The sequence below is a fragment of the Chlamydotis macqueenii genome, chromosome 2 (genome assembly GCF_036417535.1).
Source record: "Chlamydotis macqueenii isolate bChlMac1 chromosome 2, bChlMac1.mat, whole genome shotgun sequence".
NCBI classification, from domain to species: domain Eukaryota; kingdom Metazoa; phylum Chordata; class Aves; order Otidiformes; family Otididae; genus Chlamydotis; species Chlamydotis macqueenii.
In genome coordinates, this window is record NC_141557.1 from 133539994 (window position 1) to 133559607 (window position 19614).

Consider the following 19614-nt stretch of genomic DNA (forward strand, 5'->3'; position numbering starts at 1 on the left):
TCTGATTTCACTCAGCACCTACCCTTCAAGTATACCTTAAACTGGAGAGTGCGAACTACTTCAGAGCTTTCCTAGAGAACAAGCTATACAATAATGGATATATGAAGACAGAATATTTAACATGATGGTTTGCATAAGCACATGAATCAAGTTGAGATTTTTTTAAAGTGCTTTATGACCTTCTTGGCTAGAAATAATACACAAAACATTAACTTCAAAGGTAGATAATATGCTCTCTTTTTTTTTATAGAGCTTATAGTTTAGTGAGACTCATGTGGACCTTCAACAGTGTTACATGGCCCTCTAGTTAAATACACAGGAAAGTATTTCTTGTCTAGCTTTTGTGTTTGTGGAGTCAGTCAGATTTCTTTGCACATGTATTTTTAATTCAATTTAACCATATTTATTACCTTACTCCTCTATTCTTAAAAGTGCCTTTCCCAGAATAATGTTAACATCAGAGACCCTCAGTTTCATTAAAAAAAAACCCAAAACCCAGAACAACCAGTAAAGTCTTAGCAGGGGAAATCTGAAAATGTGATCCCTGGCAATGACTGGAAGACAAATGAAAGGTACTGTGTTTTTGGACATTATCAAGGTTCCATGTGTTTGGGGTTCATGACAATAAAAGCACAAAAATCTCTAGGAAGCACTGAAATGGTAAGGCCTAGTTAAGCATTTCTGAGAGATGGGATTCCTGTGCAATGGCTTGCAAAACGTTAGATCCACGCTTTAGGAAACCTCGCTTCCCCTGTGGTGGCATCATGTCTGTAGTTAACCTCTTCTGTTTCTGTACCACATAAAAGGCAGCTAGCTGTGTTAAAACATCCGGGTGGAGAACAATATTCCAGTTTCCTCCAACAACATGTTGTCTCAGAAGTCTTTTAAAATAGTTTATAAAAATTCCAGTAGACACAGCAAAACAAGAAGGTGATAACTGAAAAAAATCATCAAAAGCAAACCAGGAAGTGAAGCTTTTAGAAAAAAAAGCTGGATATGAATGAAGACTGTTTATGTACTAGCTTTTTTTTTCCTGTAAAAAGGAGGAAAAAATTCTAGAGTTGGATAAAGTGGAGCTATGGAGAGACTTTGTCAAGTTACCACTAGTGTTTTCTGCAATCAGTAACAGCAAGGAGCAGCTCCATGCCCCCTAGTTGATGTGTCATGCAACTTATCTTCATTTCCTCTACAAGGGATAGCAAATGTTTGTCAGAAAACTCATGGGTGATTAACTTCTTATCCAACAGATTAAGTTTAGTCCTACCACCTCCAAAACGCATTTTGATGGTCTGTGTCTATTGATAATTCTGTATAAAGTACTTTTCTTTCTCCCATGCTGAGGTTGCAGCATTCAGAGATAGTTCAACAGGTCACCACAGTCAAGAGACAAGTAAATAACACCGGTGGGAGATCTTTCCTGAGACTCATTGCAACAAAGCCTTGATTTTATGCTGGATACACTAGACGAAAGGGATGCCATAAAAAGGGACCCTCACAGGCTTGAGGAGTGGGCCCATATGAACCTCATGAAGCTCAATAAGGCCAGGCGCCAGGTCCTGCACCTGTGTCAGGGCAATCCCCAATATCAGTACAGACTGGTGACTAATTGATTGAGAGCAATCCTGCAGAGAAGGATTTGGGGGTATTGGGGGATGAAAAATTGGATGTGAGCCAGCAATGTGCACTCACAGCACAGAAAGCCAACCACATCCTGGGCTGCATCAAGAAGAGTGTGACCAGCAGGTCGAAGGAGGTGATTCTGCCCCCTACTCCGCTCTCATGAGACCCCACCTGGAGTACTGCATCCAGCTCTGGGACCCCCAACATAAGAGGGATGTGGACCTGTGGGAGTGAGTCCAGAGGAGGGCCGCAAAGATGATCAGAGGACTGAAGCACCTCTCCTATGAGGACAGGCTGAGAGAGTTGGAGCTGTTCGGCCTGGAGAAGGGAAGGCTCTGGGGAGACCTTATTGCAGCTTTTGAATATTTATAAAGAGGGATTATAAGAATAACAGAGACAGAGACTTTTTAGCAGGGCCTGTAGTGACAGAACAAGGGGTAATTTTTTTTTTTTTAATTGGAAGAGGGTGGGTTTAGATTGGATATAAGGAAGAAATTTTTGACAATGAAGGCAGTGCGACACAGGAACATGTTGCCCAGAGTTGTGGATGCCTCATCATTGGAAGTGTTCAAGGTCAGGCTGGATGGGGCTTTGAGCAACCTGGTCTAGTGGAAGGTGTCCCTGCCCATGGCAGGAGGGGGCGTGAAACTAGATGACCTTTAAAGACCTTTCACTTCCAACCCAAACCATTCTATGAGTCTATGAGTCTATGATTCTATCCAAGTGAGGTCCTTGAAATCCTCAGCCCAAGGATTTCCTTAGAACAAGAAGCCCAACCTTTTCACCTGCAGAGCCTGTGAGATAAAAACCTGAGACAAGGAATAACCTGCAGCCCGTAACACAGTGCACAAGCAAGGAAAATATCTTAGGTACGGTATCTGAACAGAGAGAGACTCTGGCATGAAACTGTGCAGTAAAATATATTGCTAAGTGTAAAACCGGTGCTGAACATAAGTGGGATTTTTGTAAGAATTTTTTTCTCTTTCTTGTGAGAATATTTCAAAATTATTTTTCTTCTGAGTGTTTTCAGTTTAAACAGTGCTACTTTCTAAGAAATGGAGCAATGCCATTCATCATTATTTTGCTTTTGCTAATTGGAGAATGTACATGGGACAAAAAAAAAGTGTGATGTGTTTCACCGTTTTTTATACAGAAACTTTAACGTTGGACAAAACCAAGTGTTTTTATTTTGGTTTTATAAATAGCTTTTATTTCCTGGATATAAACATTACATAGAGTTACTGTTCCACCATTCATCCACCTGGAGTATCATGCTTAATATGGAAATAAATAATACACATGCTGAATTTCATGTATTTGAACTATCCATTGCCTGAGGGCTGAATTTCCTGCTATTGTTTGTTACAGGTGACTACGTATGCTCAATGACCACGCTGAAGACCAGTGTGGTCCAAGGTAGTTTTTGGCCTAGTACCTACAAAGCCAGACTTCACAGGATGCCCTGCTGTTTGAGTTAATAGACAGAAAAATAGAAAATACTCATTTCTTTTGATGGAAGGACTTTTCTTACTTCACATTGAAATCAGTGACAGATTTGTTATGTGATTAAGAGCTAATTCCTTAAGAAATTGTCTTGGGAGACAGATTGTGACGCTAACTGAGGTGAAAAAGAGAAGCAATGAGCTTTCTGCATGTTCAAACTGCAAATAAGTCAGTGCAAGATAATCTGACCATGGATTCTTTACAAAATGACAGATACAAAATGATTTTCCCCCCCTACATCTTGATACATGGCTTCTTTCACCTATCTGCCACAGCTACCGTTCACCTTTGGTGACCACATCATCCTGTTCTAGTTTCCACCTGTATGAACATGACTAGATCGTGCTCGGTGAGTCTTTGGTTGTGAAAATGGCACAGTAAAAAGTAGTTTACCTTGCTGCAGATGCACAAACTCAGATCAGATCCACTTGAGAACATGACAGGACATCTAATGCTGCGCTGATGGTGGGGAGAGGACACGCTGTCTTTCAAATCTACAGTGTGCTTCTTTAAAACGAGCATCACTTTGTAAGTGCTGTGATCAGCAACTACCACTGATTGCTTGTTACATTTTTCGATATTCACTAACTTAGATATTGTAGTTTGGTTATGTCGGCTGGGGAGTGGATACAAACCTCAATGGAAATACAGTTCTGATAAGACGTGTAGAACCCATTTTGCAAAGAGGAGTGTACAACCTGACCTCTGTGCAAGCATGAAATTTCTCCAGCCTGTGACAATTGCATGTATTTACTTCAGAATCTCTCTCAGCTACAACCAGTGAACCCAAAAGGAGCAATTCAGTTTTACTTCCTTTTTTCCATTACTATTTAGCTGCCATACTGCAGTAACTCTGTGTTCTTGGAGATGTGTGATCCTCCAGGTCCTTGTACCATAAGCTCCTTGGAGCAGAAACTGTTCCCTGTGTCAGCAGAGGCTAACAGAAAGGGCGCTACTTCTGACTTAATTGTGCTGTTGCAGTCGGATTGCAAATATTGTTCACTTTTAGCCAGAAGATCTGATACCAAATGATAAATGATTCTGCTTTCCTATTGCTAGCAAACAAGATAACCCTGTCAGATTAAGTATCCTTTTCAGGAATGTTCTCTTAAATTATCACCCTCTATTTATTTCTTATTAGTTGAAGTTATTTATTTCTAGTGGAGGTGCTAGTTACATCTGTGAGAGCAAATGTGAATATATTTACAGAAAAGCCATTGCACTTTAATAGAGAAGTTGTAGACAAAGTTCCAGAAAGGATGAAGAACTGTCTTACAGTCTGTGGACTAATTTATAACAATTAACAATAAATCCATTAACAGTGACTCCTGTTGAGCCATTTTACTTTTTCACAGACTCTTACTGACCTCACTTTTATGAGACTCTATAGGCTTTATGTAAGACCAAAGACTAGGCAGATGCCATACAGAAACATCAGAAGGAAAGGGTAAAGATGTGTGGTGATGTACTCTTGCTATGCCTTCAGATTCACGTCTTCCCCATAAATCACTGCAGAGGAGTCAATCACACTAATTATTGCATTTTAAGCTAATGGATTACTCGAGATAACTAAGGAAAGCTAATGGATTGCTTGGGTTAACTAAGGAAAGAAAATTTATTTTCTCTTCCTACCTCACATTTAAATACTAAAGGAGATACCTCAGGTTTTTTTTAGTCTTTTGGCCATGCTTTCTCTTCCTCACAGCTTGGGAGACTTCTCACAAATCTGCAAGATTAAAAAAAGTTATAGTCTACGAATGGGTTTGTAAGTAGTAGGAGTACATCAGCTCTGTGTGTGAGTGTGTCTTTGTGTGTTATGAAAAGGATATGTGTGGAAAAGCATGTACATTACAAAGGATAGTGTCATCATTTGTAAGTTATTTCCTTTAACAAGCACTTCTATTCAAATCCAGATGGTGCTTGGAGAATTTTCTGCTACTGAAAAAAGAGTTCTCTTCCTCTTGGCTGTGGTGCATCCTTGCACCACACCTGGGAGTGACGCTGGTCACATTCCTGTCACCTGGCTTAGGATCAGAATGTTCCACTGTGTTATCATAATGTGGATGCTCAACTCAGGCCCCTAAGGCGATGTCCCCCTTTTCTCTTGGACATAAGCAGCACGCTGTTCTTGAACTTTAACATCCTTTCTATGCTTCACCCTTTCCCCATGTGCCGAAAGGGCTTTCTGCAGACTTACCAAGAGAAGGGGAAGAAAAAGCGGGGACTGCTCAGGACAGTATTGAATAATTTCCTGATTTAATAAATAAAGTTTGTTGCTATTTTATGTTACTATTTTGCGAGTAGAAAAAAACGCAGTATTTTTAGAAACAAATGAGGAACAAGAATTCAAAGTTAGTTTTGCTTCCAGCAATTTGAGTGTTTGTTAATTCATGAGAGTCTCCTGGGAGTCCAAACTAGGTTATAACAATACAACAGCATATTGTTTCAGTTAGTCAAGGAGGACCTTTTAGCCCCCCCGAATTCCCACACATTTTCTTAACACTACAATTGCAAACTGCTTAGCCTAAGAAGTGGGGCTGGCTGTTAAATCCATAGAAAGCAGCATGCATGCAGGGGCAAATGAACCCACACCACCACACTTAATGACGTATGCACGTATGTGATCAGGGCCACGCTTTCGCATCTGAGTGGTTGGAAGCAGTTTACCTTCTCTACTCATCTCCATAGGTGATCTTCAGTCACATTAACAGAGTTGATCCTGTTCAGAAAATGAGGATCGAATTTTCTGGATGGGTATCATGGTGTGTCACTGGCGCACAGTCAGAAATGTAGGAGGGTTTCCATTGCATCACCAGCACATCACCACTATCCAACTGGGTGCTCTTGGAGGTCTTCCACCAAAAAAGCTCATCCACAGACCTGTTAGCCAGTGGGAGCTGGCTACTTACTGGTGAGAGCTACTAAACCTTCAGCTCAGTGAACTGTTGTATCGAGTATCAGACAATAACATATATCCCTTAACAGACAGGGAAGAAAAGCAGGTACTTCTAAGCTGCTATTCATCTCTAAAGACATTTGAAATAGGTCAGTTAAACTGTTTGCTAAAGGTGCTTGTCATTCTTGATGGATTATGTAGGGAGGTATTTCAGATGGAGATGTCTATAGTGGGTGAAGTAGAGATGTCTACACTGCTTTGAGAAGATCAGAGGGGAGGATTTAAAAGGAGAGTAATCCTAAATTCAGCAATTCACTTACATGGACTCAGATCAAGTAATATACATGTTAAAACTCTTTGCTGAACCAGGGCCTGACTGAGGATTGGAAACAGAGGGAAAGGCATGGCTGAGGTTGAAGGCAAAGCAGGGACATCTGTTTGGGATTGCTGAATGCAGTAGCCCTACAGAGGCGAGGCTGACACATCTCCATGACCCAGGGACAGCCAGCAGCGAGGCCGAGTTTGTCTTCCCAAAAGGTGCACGTGCCTGCAAACACACGCGCATACGTGTTATGCGTACACGTATATGCATGGCCAGCCGCATAGGCCAACACAGACTGAAACACTCAGTGTTCAGACAAGCATGGACAGGTTCTGTTTGCTTTCCCTTCCTGCTGACCGGGATGAAGGTACGTTAGTGGGAAATGAAGTTAAACCAGTCATTTAAACAGCTAAGGAAAATAAAGAGTTGGGAGAAGAGGCGGAGAACAGCCAGTGCGGACTGTCTGGTAAAGACAGACAGAGGGACAGCGTGCTGTGAGCTGTGTGGGTTGCCAGGAGGAACAAGCTTGAGCAGAAAAGACAATAGATGTGCTTTAATCCTCTTGTGTTTTAAGACCACTCCTCTAAATGTTGTGTAGGGTTTTTTTTTTGTTTCATGGGTTTGTTTTTTTTTTTTTTTGGCAAAATAGATTCAAAGCCTCTATTTTCACCAGAGCAGGATGCTGGGGGAACCCTGCCGAATCCCTCCCTCCCCAGCTTTCTCAGACAAGGCATGGATGTAGTCAGGGAGCAGAAACTGCACTTGCAGCCTGAGTGGGGGCACATTGCAGACCTCTGCCCATAAGAGGTGAAGTACTGTAGGTGCGCTAGGTAGGATCTCGCACCAAGGAAGAAGATGGGCTGTGATTGCTACCTGCAGCAGTGCACAGCGTGGTTGGGAGGTATTGAGACACTCAGCCTAGTTCCAGCACTGTAGGTTTTTTTTCAGACTGTCGTTTTTGACTGGGCTAATTGTCATCTTCCATGCTGTGTATTTTTCAGGAATGATTTATTCCCCCAGTGCCTGGGGATAGTCTCCCATCAGCCTGTCTAGCTAAGCTCTGCCACCAGTGGGCACCCAGTAGATACCCAGTAGTGTCTGACAATAGCAGAGGTGACTATGAATTTGTCTGAGCAGCAAGAAATAATCTCAGATATTTTCCTTGCCACCTTCACTATTTTTTAAGATATTAGTTCTGATAGCACAACCTCACATCAAAAATATAGATCATATTGACACCCTTATGCTGACTAACAAGAACTGTCAGGGCGGTTTCCAAGTTGGTTTCAGATGGAAGAGTTGTTGTTGATGTAGAGTTTGAGAATATCTTTAGTCCAACATATGTCTTCAACTTACGACTGCCAATCCTCAAAGGGCTCACAGGTATCACATAGGCAATCACTGCTTTGGGAATCCAGAGCTGGTGCTATGACACGGATTTCAGGGAGGAAAACTGGCTGGAGTGCAGTCAAAATTAAGTCAAAAAGCACATTCTTCAACTGTTTTCGCAGGCCCCTGTGAATAATCTGAAACTTTTATCAAAGAACAATACAGCTGATCCTAGAAAAGCTTTGGGAACATGACACTTAATCACCATCTGGTCACTCTCTCCATAACAATGACAGGGCAACGGGCATAGCTTTCTCAGGAGATACAGTGTCTTCTACTTTACAAGCACTTCAGCATTTCTGAAATTATTTAATATTTTAAAACTTATTTCAGATTTTGTCTCTCTCTCTTTTTGCCATCTTTTTTCCCCCTCTCGAACTATTTAACATCCTGTTGCTTATATACCTTGAGCAAAGGAGTATCTTGCACCAATATATTTCAGGTGCAAGAAACTTCAATCTTTTATTTCATATGACAGAGCAGTTAGAGAAGATGAGTAGCAGAAGGAAATCAGGAGTGTTGTTCATGCTCTGAGTAATCTATAGTTCTTGTTCAAGTTGCCTCTTCTTTATGCACTGAGCTTTTGACCTTTTAGCCCACGTACTTGGGTAGCTGAGGAGAGATGCACTGAGCCGTGACTCACAGCAGGCACTGCAGAGGTGAGTTTAGTCTCAGCTGCATTGACTCCTGGGCAGTTTCACTGGTGGAGAACAGTAGTGGCAGGAGCTTGGTCCTGTGCCACCAGCTCTGACTAAAACCGTGTGTACTAACAGATAATTCCTTGTGTGTGCATGTACATGTGTGTGTAGAGGTACATATATTGCACATCTTACCTATCTAAGCAATTTGGTGTGTCACCATGAACCTTCTGTGCCCTTGACCGTCTCCCTTTCCTGAATCCTTTCTCCCTAGTAACTTCCCGCTTCCAATTAGAGCACGTTTTTTTAGGCCTCATTGCCTTTCTCTGAACTATCTCCATTGAGCCATTCATTTTACACTGCGTTACCCAGAACTAGGCATGACAGCATGTGTCCTGGAGGTTTTACTAGTGACAAACAGAGCATGTGGATGACTGCAGCTCGCTGACTGTCCTCCTGACTCTGCATCCCAATACAAGGTATGCCTTTCTTCGGTAATGCCACATTTACCACTCATGTTCAGTCTGTGATCCACTATGAACTCCCAGCATTTGCACTAGTTCTTGCTTGTTCTTCATCTGGTATTTGCACTCCTGCTGATATTGCCTAGTGCATTTTTTCCTCTTAAATGTCCCCCTGGCTCTTTCAAACTATTTCCTGAGTTTGTGGAGGTCACTTGAATTTGAACCCTGCCCTCTTGTATGCTTGCATTTCCTCTCATCTCTGTACAGTCTATAAATAACATCACAGTTATTACCACGGAGATGGAATAGAACGGGACCAGCACAAGCCGACTTGAAATACCCTTCCACTTTGACAGTGAACCATTGATAGTCCAAGTATGGTTTTTGCATTAATTTGTAACCCTTCTCTGTAGCAGCAGCTTAATCTAGCCTAAATTTAGAGCATGTTTATGAACATGTCTTAGGGCTTACTGTCAAAGCTATACAGAAGTCAACAGATGTGACTACTACTGCTCTTCTTCCATCCATAAGATATTTCACCTTGTATAGGGGAAAATGAGATTAATTTGAAATGATTTATTCAGATAGGCTCTCATTCTTTAAAAAAGAAATGTGAGGGAATATAATCTTCAAATTATTTCTCTTCCTTGACACAAGTTTTCCAAAGTCATTAGCTTAGACTATAAGAATTGCCTCTTTATTTCACAGTACACTCTCTGCCCAACTGAAGACAGAGCCAGTATAAACTGTGATGATGCTTCCTGATTACACCAAAATCCCCAGAAAGAGGAAGCACCGGGAGAGCCTTAATGTTGGTTCCTGTGCTCCTGGCCAGAGGGCTCAGATCCTATCTGGAAAGCACAGAAATTTATGCACCTAACCTTTCATAATCTGACTGCTCTATCTCTTCTTAACTTACATGAAAACATTTGTGTTAACTAGGTAATTAGGGGCCTTGAATGTTATGTCTTACAGTGTCAAATTACTTTGAAGCCTTATTTTCCCACTGTTCATAAAAGAGAGGAGGTTTGTGAAAGAATTAATATTGGTTTAAAAGGAGTTTGCCTATGCAAATTAATGACAGTTAGTAGGCTGTAAAACTCTGAATGCTATATGGTACAAAATACAAGAAGATGGGACATTGCCGTACAAAATTGTGACCCTCTACTAGGAGATTTCTCTGTACAAGGTGATTGAGGGCTCCACCTTCACTGTCTCACAGATTTTCGTATCAAATTTGCAGAGCTTCCAAGCGGAACATGCATATGTATTTTAGATTTCAGTTCTGGAAATTCATGCTGGAATCTGAGAGATAAGTGAGATTATTGTTGACCTGCATAAGTATTGTACAGTATCTAGGTACATTAAATATTGCTCCTTTCCAGTAATTATACCTACAGATTTCCCAGAGAAACCCTAAACTCCACCAAACTTGATGCAGGCTCTGCTTTAGCTGACACGTCCCACAGCTCCACTACAAATATCTTCTTCTGTAGATAGAACTGTGACAGTGAGAGTGTTTATAAGCTTGAAGGACAAGGTGAATTCTTGCAGTGTTTTTCATAGAATCATAGAATACTTTGGGTTGGAAGGGACCTTCAAAGGTCATCTAGTCCAATCCCCTGTAAGGAGCAGGGACATCTCCAACCAGATCAGGTTGCTCAGAGCCCTGTCCAACCTGGCCTTGAATGTTTCCAGGGATGGGGCATCCACCACCTCTCTGGGAAACCTGTTCCAGTGTTCCACCACCCTCATTGTAAAAAATTTTTTCTTTATATCTAGTCTAAATCTACCCTCTTTTAGGTTAAAACCATTACTGCTTGTCCTATCACAACAGGCCTTGCTCCCCATCTTTCTTATAAGCCCCCTTTAGGTACTGGAAGGCCGCTGTAAGGTCTCCCTGGAGCCTTCTTTTCTCCAGGCTGAACAGCCTCAACTGCCTCAGCCTATCCTCATAGGAGAGGTGCTCCAGCCCTCTTAACATCTTTGTGGCCCTCCTCTGGACTCACTCCAACAGGTTCACGTCCTTCTTATGTTGGGGGCTCCAGAGCTGGACGCAGTACTCCAGGTAGGGTCTCACAAGGGCAGAGTAGAGGAGCAGAACCACCTCCCTTGACCTGCTGGCCACGCTTCTTTTGATGCAGCCCAGGATGAAGCTGGCTTTCTGGGTTGCAAGTGCACATTCCTGGCTCATGTTGAACTTCTCATCCACGAGCATTCCCAGGTCTTTCTTGGCAGGGCTGCAGTCAATCCCTTCATCCTCCAGCCTGTATTGATACTGGGGGTTTCCCTGACCCATGTGCAGGACCTTGCACTTGGTCTTATCCAATCTCATAAGATTTGCATGGGCCCACTTCTCAAGCTTGTCCAGGTCCCTCTGGATGGCATCCCGTCCCTCCAGCATGTTGATTGCACCACTCAGAAATGCCGCTTTTGACCCCTTTGCTGGCAGAGGTGCCTCTAAGGAAGTCTTATTCACAAGGGAGTGTGCCAGGAGGTAGACATACCCACTTGGAAGTACACAGAAAACCCTTTTTCTCTTCCTTATGTTTCTCACAAATAGTATGATCAATATTGGTGATCACATTATAGCAAATAATATGAAAAATACTTTAAATACTTTCAATTAATACTCCACTGAGGACCTGAAAATAGATCCAGCTGTAATCTATTCACTCCATCTTTCCTAATCCCTGAATCATTGCAATCCTCCTGATTTTAGTTTTTAAATTTTTCATAATATTTAAGGAAAGTATGTTTAAGTACTGATTTGCTACTCAAAAGGCAAAAAGGGCACAGTCTCCTCTGAAAATACTGTATAAATGGTGTCTGTTTAACACAGCTTTCTCCCTCTGTAGTGTCTCAGGGACTGTATTATTCCTAATGTTGTTGTGCTCTTTAGTCCAAATAACGTCATTTTCTTGTGTTCCCCATCTGCAGCACAATGGCCAATAGCCAATCATAACGTTTTGTGTTGAAATGGCAAGGATATGCTCTAATTGCCTCTCTAACAAAGACCTTGATTACATCTAAATTCCAGGATTTCTGAAAGCAATTTTTTTTCATGGCATCAGCCTATTTGTGACTGATTACCCCTTCAGCGCTGCTGACCTTTCACTTCTTTGTATCCCAGACATCAACAGAACACGTTTAATCCAAAATGAAAATTAGGGAAGGCAGCAAAGTCTTAAATGACACAGTTGAGTTATTTCTATACAGCATAGTGTTTATCAGCGTAACAAGTTGATTCTCTGTGAAAAAAAATAAATGTGGTAAGTTGTGAGGAATTCTTCTGAAGTGCAACTGAGCTTCATAACACAGCCTAATCCTCCTCCCCAAAACTTTGCTATTTCTAGAACTGCTCAGCCATGTGTTTGCTGCCCAGTGAAACTGTCTCTATTGGTGACAAGGTTTCTGTGGGACTGAAATAGGAGCAAAGGCCATGTGCTGAGCCCTTGAATGGGTGTGAATTCCCTTTGCCAAAATACTGCTGCCCCCAAAACTTACCTAAAATAGCCAAGAAAAGTTTAAAGGTAGTAGCTAATATATCAGCAGGGACAAAGATTCCCTTGCAGGAGAGTCAGCAGCCTCGCCTCTCCTCTCTGCCACAGTCCACGTAGACAAGACCGGGGTATCCCATATTTCGCTGTGTGTTACCAAGAGATGCTTTCCAAAATGCCAAATTCTGCCCAGTCCAAGGCAACAGCTACGGTACCCAGAGTCCTGATGCAGCTTTTATTTACTTTCAGTGTTCCCTGTGGGAGCACTGGGACTGAGGTAGGCTCTTGTCATGCCTGCTTGCTTCTCCTGCCACAGGAGACATCAGGTAGGGCCCAGGCAGGCAATGCTAGTGGAGGACAAATATCTTGTGAAGGCTTTACTCGCCGCCTTGGGAGATGCGGGTGAAATGAAGTGTGACAGAGCCTTATGACACTTCAAGAAAGAGTGACTGACAGGAGAAGTGTGTGACTGCGGCCCTCTGAAATCAGCCAGGTTCTCATTGCCTGGGGTGGGCACTAGATCAGGCTGATTACTTTAAATAATTACATTTATACGCCAGCATCAGGCTATTGCTGTTTCTAGATTAAGTGCATACACAAGCCAGGGAAATGATAAATGCAGTTGTTTGTCAAAGTGAAAGCCAAATAAAGACACGGGCCTCATACCTCAGTCTAGATGTTCATTCCATAAGTATCTGGCCCATATCAAAGGTTTAGGAAAGAAGAAAAGCTAATTTACAGTAAGACGTAAAAAAGACATTGAGACGACACAATTCATATTTCCCTTAAATTCTCCTGGAGACCCCAACGATTGCTTTACAGACACCAGCAGCCCAAAGCGCTCCATTTCTGTGCAGATTTGTACTACCTGCCTTACTGTTTTTGCCTTCACCACTATCAGTTCTCTTGCACTTTTCCGGTTTTGGAAAGTCTCCAGCTCCCAGGACATTTTTAAGTGACCTGTGTATAGAGTGAAAGTGCCAAATACTAGGCTCCTAATGGCATATCTGCTTTTAGTTAGGAACTTTAAAACCCAAAGCTATCACTATTTTAATCCCAAATCTCTGGAAAAAATAATGCAATTAAAAGTTATGTAAGGAGACGAAGAGAGAGATGGGTTATGCCACAGAAAAGGAGAAGACAGGAAATAAATAAATGAGGACGAGGTGAGCAGTCCTTTGTTTTTTCTTTGTTACTGTTTCCAGATCTGGAAAAACCACAGCTTCTACCAAAGGGGATGTTTATTTCATTTTCTCAAGGAAATAAAAAGCTGAAAACACATATTTTATTGGAGAGGAAAATTTTCCATTTCACCTCAGCGAAGCATCTGCATGTTGCAGCAGGAAAAGCAAAGGAAATACAGAGCTTGTTTGCACCAGGAACTACTCCTTTGCCTGCAGCTCTTCTTGAAAGGCTTCAGATGGCTTCCACCTCCCAGAGTGGGGCCAGGCAGCTCTCACAGCCTTGCTGGGACTGTGTTGCACTGCAAGGGGAGGGAACGAAGCAGTTACCGAGCGAAAATTCAGATTCGTAAGTCAGTTTCAGGCCTTGGCAGATATCCATCTCTTAACTATCTTCTTGGTCACACCAATTTAGATTCTGGCATTCAGGATCTCTCTTAGCCTTGAGAAGTTGTGTTCTTGACTGTAAAACCAGTAGGGAAAGGTTCACATGAGCACTGTGGCTTCTAACAAGCCAAAATAAACACATCCGCATCCCACAGTTGTTTTAACCCTGCAGAGAAGGCAGGGAGAGCCCTACGTGATGGTATGGAGGCCATTGCAAGGGGTGAAATGCTCCAGGTCATGTGGTTAGTGTGAATGTTTTTGTGTTACTGAACACCGTCTAATGGAGGCAAAAATTAATAAGCTGCTACAGTGCTTTTTGATTAAATAGATTCCCAGAAGTCTAGGTTTGGTTTTCTGTTTTCACCTTAGTCAAAAGCATAGAGTAAGTGCAACGGGAGGAATGAATAGCTTATCTACTCAGCCAGGCTTGGCAGCAAATTCTACCCAACAAAACTCTCTCGTGTTCTTACCATTTAGTACATGCTTGAACACTGTGCTAGAAGTAGACTGGATTGCTGGGCACTTTCCAAAATGAAGCCCTCTAGCCTTAAGATTTCTGGAGTTTATTCATACCTGCTCCACACTTCATTTCACAGGTCAAGAGCTACTTGGCAGAGAAATATGGAAAATATTATGATATTTTTTCCTCCAGTGGCTGTTTTCTTCCAAATAAATGCTAGACTATAAAAAGTGGTACTGAAAGAAGTATAAACATTTTAGGATTAGAATGACTCAAAGATGTGGTAAAACCATAAGTCTGAAACAATAAATCACACTGAAAGTAAAAAATTCAGATGTTTGAAGATGATTTTCCCTATAGAACTATTCAGCAATAAAATCTTTTACAGGAAAGGAATATTGAATCCATGAGATGAGAATTTTTTACTCATATCAAGGAAGAAGTGTTAAGCCTCTTCCAGAGGCAGCTCAGTTGTATTTCACCATTTTACTCAGAAATAGTCTGACCACTTACATGGACAGGAACAACAGAAAAGATAGTACCATCCAAGAAAGAAAACATAAATAATTCATGTGGAGACAAAAACTCAATTTTATGTGTTAAGAAGCTTTTATTGGATCACCACAATACTTCGGATTAGTTACACTATGGCTCTGAAATATCAAATTATAGCGTAGTCATTTTCCCAATAAAAGGAAATAAGAAAATAAAGAAGCACAGTGCATGAGGCTTTGGTCACTGAACTAAGCCGAGTTTTAAGAGCCAGTCCCAGTCCAGTGCAGGGAGAGAATTTCTTCACATTCTTTCATAGACTCTAGTGCAGACGACTCCTTTCATGGCACATTCCTAAGGCACAAAGGAAAAGATGAATCTAAACCTTTTGTGGACAATAGGTCTTTCTGCTGCAGTAGCCACTGAAGTCAGTGAAAATCCAGACATCATATTTTACATCTTTACATATTTCTGTAATTTTTAGAGCAAACAGTAAAGCTATTTTTATATTGCAATGGGAATGGTTTAGATTTTAACCTCTTTGGACTTAATTAAGTGCCATATAATGACAAATGGATTGCAAAACTAGGCTTAGCTTCCAGAAAAAAATTTACCTTCCTTGGTGTTATTGTTGGCTTGACAGAAATATCAGCACTGCCTGGTTTATTATATCATAGCTCACAAACCTTTTCAATTTTACAAATATATTTTTTTTTTTTTGTGGAAGCAGAAGTGGCCTGGGTAGTTCAGAGGTCAGGCTTCTGACCGCAAAGACTTTGCATTTATGAGCCACAAAATATTTCTCCTGACCCTCTCACCCTGGCAGCCTTCAGCGACTGCCGGTACCTCACAGCCACAGGACGCGTGTGACAGAGGTGACAAGACATTAAAAAAGACCTCATCAGTCTGTGGAAGATGAGGCCTGCTCCACAAATCTCTTTCAGGCAGGATGGCCTCTGCATTTTGGAGTTGGTATAATAATTTGAAAAAATTTACACAGAAATGCAGCCATGATGAGATGTGAAAGCAAATCACTCTTCCAAATATACGAGAGCTTAAAACAAAACAGTCAGAAAAAGCCAGCATGTAAAGGCGCAATGCTGCTGATTTCAAACAAGTTGCCCAAATTAGTTTGGCTTCACTCTTTAAAATCTTTGATGAAGAAAGTATTTTCCTTCATTCAAAAGTGAAACCTTATTTTTAGCAGTGACCCTTACAACTAGGGTCCCTAAAATGTGTTATCACCCTGGCTTGGCCAGTCCATGGCTTTCACATGGCTGCTAGAGAAAGGCAGATTGAAGTAGGGGGTGAGGGAAAGCCACTGTTCCTCCATCCCTAAGAAAGATGCGGTTCCCTTACTGTGGTGGGTATTTCGGAAGAGCCATCAAGACCTGCCAATCCCCCTTGCAGGTCACCACGCAGGCAGGCGTGGGCACAGAGGTGTCGGCTCTCAAGCAATAAACCTCAAGTACCTGTTTAGTGTGCTCCACATGCTCAAGCGGAAAAAGCAAACAACTGTGTGAATTGATGGCCTTTAGTGGAAATAGATGTGTGAGAAGGTGTAAAATTAATTTTCTAAGGTGGATAAGCTTTATTCCAAAGGTAGCAGAAAGGAAAGAGCCAGTCCAGGAACAGCAGTACCCAATTTGCAGACTTTTGTTTGCATTTCATGAGTTTCTCCTATTTGAAAATTTCATTTATTTTAAGAATAATAACCTTGAGAGCAGTAAGTATGTTGTCAATTTATGGCAGCTCTCCAATATAGCAACTTCAAAGACAATTTGTTGTATAGAATGATATTTATTTCCTACTGTCTTGTTTCCTAATCTCAGTTCCCTTTTCCTTCCTTTTAATTGATCTCATAAGCCAGAGAGAAAGTCAAAATTGACAGTCTATTTAGACAGATGCAAACAGAAGGCTGCATCCTTCTGGCCTTTATCAGCGTACAAGGAGAGTGAACTTACCACCACCATTTTCCCATCAACCAGTCTTCTCTTTATTGTGGTCTCCTTGCCATTCCACTTCTGCACTTGCACCAATGCTCCTTTTTCCAAGGTTATAACACTCTGCAAAGGCCAAGAGAAGAGTTTGAAACTGCAGTCCGAGCTTTGCAGATTAGGGTAGCAATTCACTTTACCTTGAGCAAGACCCATGTTCTTGGTTTATATTAACATTAGTTTCACTCTTATTAACATTAGTTACTAACAGTCTGTCTAGTTACTAGACATGCTTAGTAACATTATTTTCAGCACCATACTATTTCTTCTTTCAGTGCTTTCTTTGAATATTTTGCAAAAACTCATAGTGCACTAAGGGGATAGGAAAAACTCCTCTTGGTGCTCTTCTACGAGATGTTCAGACCACTCAGAGATCATCAGTCCCCTTACCTTGACTTTCCGGTCATCTGCTGTCGTTTCATCAAACTGCTGGCCCAGTTTGAAAGAGATCATTGTATTTTTGAAGGTGCTTTCAGTTCTGATAGTTACTATGTCCCCTTTCATACTGATGATCACATCAGGCTTTGCCAGGCCACCTAGCTTCCGGGTAGCTAAGCCCACTCCTAAAAATCAGAAAAAAACCCTATCATTACATTCTAGCAAGCAAAAATCTCAGTGTCCTTCCATAAATCTTCGGTGGAAGAATAAGGAACAGTTTCTTCTTGAATACTCTGATGCCTGGTTCAGATGAGACACAACATGTTAAGTACTGTGTTTAGAGGCTGAGGCAGCCCCAGGTGATAGAGTGCATCTTCAGCCAGAAATAAAGGTATACATGTGTATACACTTGTGTACATTTAGCTAAAAAGAAATACAGATCGTTACAAATCTGCATGAATTTTTATAGAGACAGAATAGGTAGAAAAATTCAGAGGAAAGGTCTATTTCTCATAAAAGTTTGCAAAAATCCTTTTTTTTTTTTAAAAAAAAAGATTCTTGACAAAGCTGAGACTCTGCACTTTTGTTAACCAGCTGCATGAAGGAAACTGGATACTGTACTGCCAATGTACTGGTGCTTGTTCATTAAAACATGTACTGGAGACTGGGCAATTCCTAGGTTGCTACTAACATCCCATAAGGATCCTTACATCTAAACCTCAGTGAAAATGACAGGTATGAAATATTTAAAAAGCTGAAGTACAGGAGTGAAGAGCTACAGAGAGGTCTAGGAAAAACCACCTGTTAAAAGCCGTTTACATTACCTAGTGCTTTTCAGTCCAGTTCATTGTCTACAAGTTGTGAGGTCTGGGGCAGATTAGAATGAAAGTCATGGACGATGTATCGCTGTTTTATAAAAGCAGAAAGGGGATATCTATAGATGTTGCCTTTGTTAATGCCATGCTAAGCTCAGACGAAAAGATCCATATGAAAGTATAAAAAGTTATCCATAAAGAATAACACTGTTTGCACTAATTATTCTATACTGGAACAATTCTACTCAGATCTTCAGAAAAATATCTGTAGCTGGACTTTCATCCCACATTTACTCTGGTTAATTAATTAACTGCAGTCCTTTTGTTACTCAGTTTAACATTTCAAATAAAGGGAATCAGTGTCTCAGCGAATCATTTATACAGCAAAAGAAATGTTGCAGCTGACTGTCTGTGCACTTTGCTATATAGGAATGAAGCCAGCATTAAAATGAAAAACAATGACTAATTTATTACATTCCTGGCATTACTCAGTAACAGATAGATTCATTCATAGGATTTAGACCTCTGAAACCAAAGTGCCAAGAGACATCAGCTCCATTATATATGGTAAATTATCACAAGTCACAAGTTCAATGGTGCAATCAAGACAAATATTAAAAAACGCTGCATCTCCATAGATTCTTTTTACTACAGAAAAACAAATTAGATCAGGTCAGTTCAGTTAGACAGAAGTAAATTTATTATAGTAATTCAGCACTTGCTTTTCTGTTTTTCCATTTTAGATGCTAAAGGAAAGAAATGACATGATGCTAGAAAATTAATGTAAGTGCTTTTGTGGCCAAGAAGAAGGCATCATCCATGAGCAAAGGATAAAATGAAGAAAAGATATTCCAAAAGAGAACTTATTTTTTTAAAAAAGAAAGAACATTTCTCACCCAATTCTTTCATGTAGTCATCAAAATTTTCACTGGAGATGAGTTTCCAGGTTCCCACAAATCGGTTACACATCGTATTGGCTTTGCGAGGCAGTGGTCCTGCAGAGAGAGGCAGCAGCCACAGCAGCTCTTGGGTGGGAGTCAGAGAGGTTGCGTGCCCGACTCAGACTTCGCTGGCCTCCTTTTAAAGATGCCCAGTCCCTGTGGCGGTCAGGACGGGCCAATAGGAGAGGCAGTGCCAGGGCAAGACAATGTGCACCTTGTCCAAGGCGGCCGTGTCAGTACCAAGACTCCGGGTGACGCCTGCCTCAGCTTCCTCTACTGAATAGATCAGGACACTGAGAGGGACATGTGGGGATGGGGACGTGAGGTTAGCACTGTAGCCACAAAGCAGTCAGGGGACACAGTGGTGCAGTCTGAGCCACTTGGAGCCACCAAGCACAAGAGCACTGCATCCATATGAAAACCAGCTCTGACTGTCCTCCCAATACCGTTCTCCTGCTGCCACCGTTACCACCGCTGTCATCTGTGTGCTAGTCAGGTAAATCAAAGTCATGTGGATTTGAGGGAGGAAATGTCAAGAAGCTGCTGTACCTAGTGTGGTTGTTACTTTCATGACCCATCCTGAAAAGCATCTGTGTGTTTTATAATTTAAAGGGAGAATGGAATGACTGTC

The 19614-nt window shown here is 41.4% G+C and overlaps 1 protein-coding gene across 1 annotated transcript; it reads right to left on the bottom strand.

Moving 5' to 3' along the window:
* Positions 1–14946: 14946 nt before the first annotated feature.
* On the bottom strand, positions 14947–19408 carry LOC104483517 (myelin P2 protein). The gene is made up of 4 exons (XM_010125316.2): positions 18939–19408; positions 17240–17412; positions 16817–16918; positions 14947–15206 (listed from the first exon to the last, which is right to left on the bottom strand). The coding sequence occupies exons 1-4, from the start codon at positions 19009–19011 to the stop codon at positions 15156–15158; spliced, it is 399 nt and encodes a 132-aa protein (XP_010123618.1). The 5' UTR covers positions 19012–19408; the 3' UTR covers positions 14947–15155.
* Between the last annotated feature and the right edge of the window lie 206 nt (positions 19409–19614).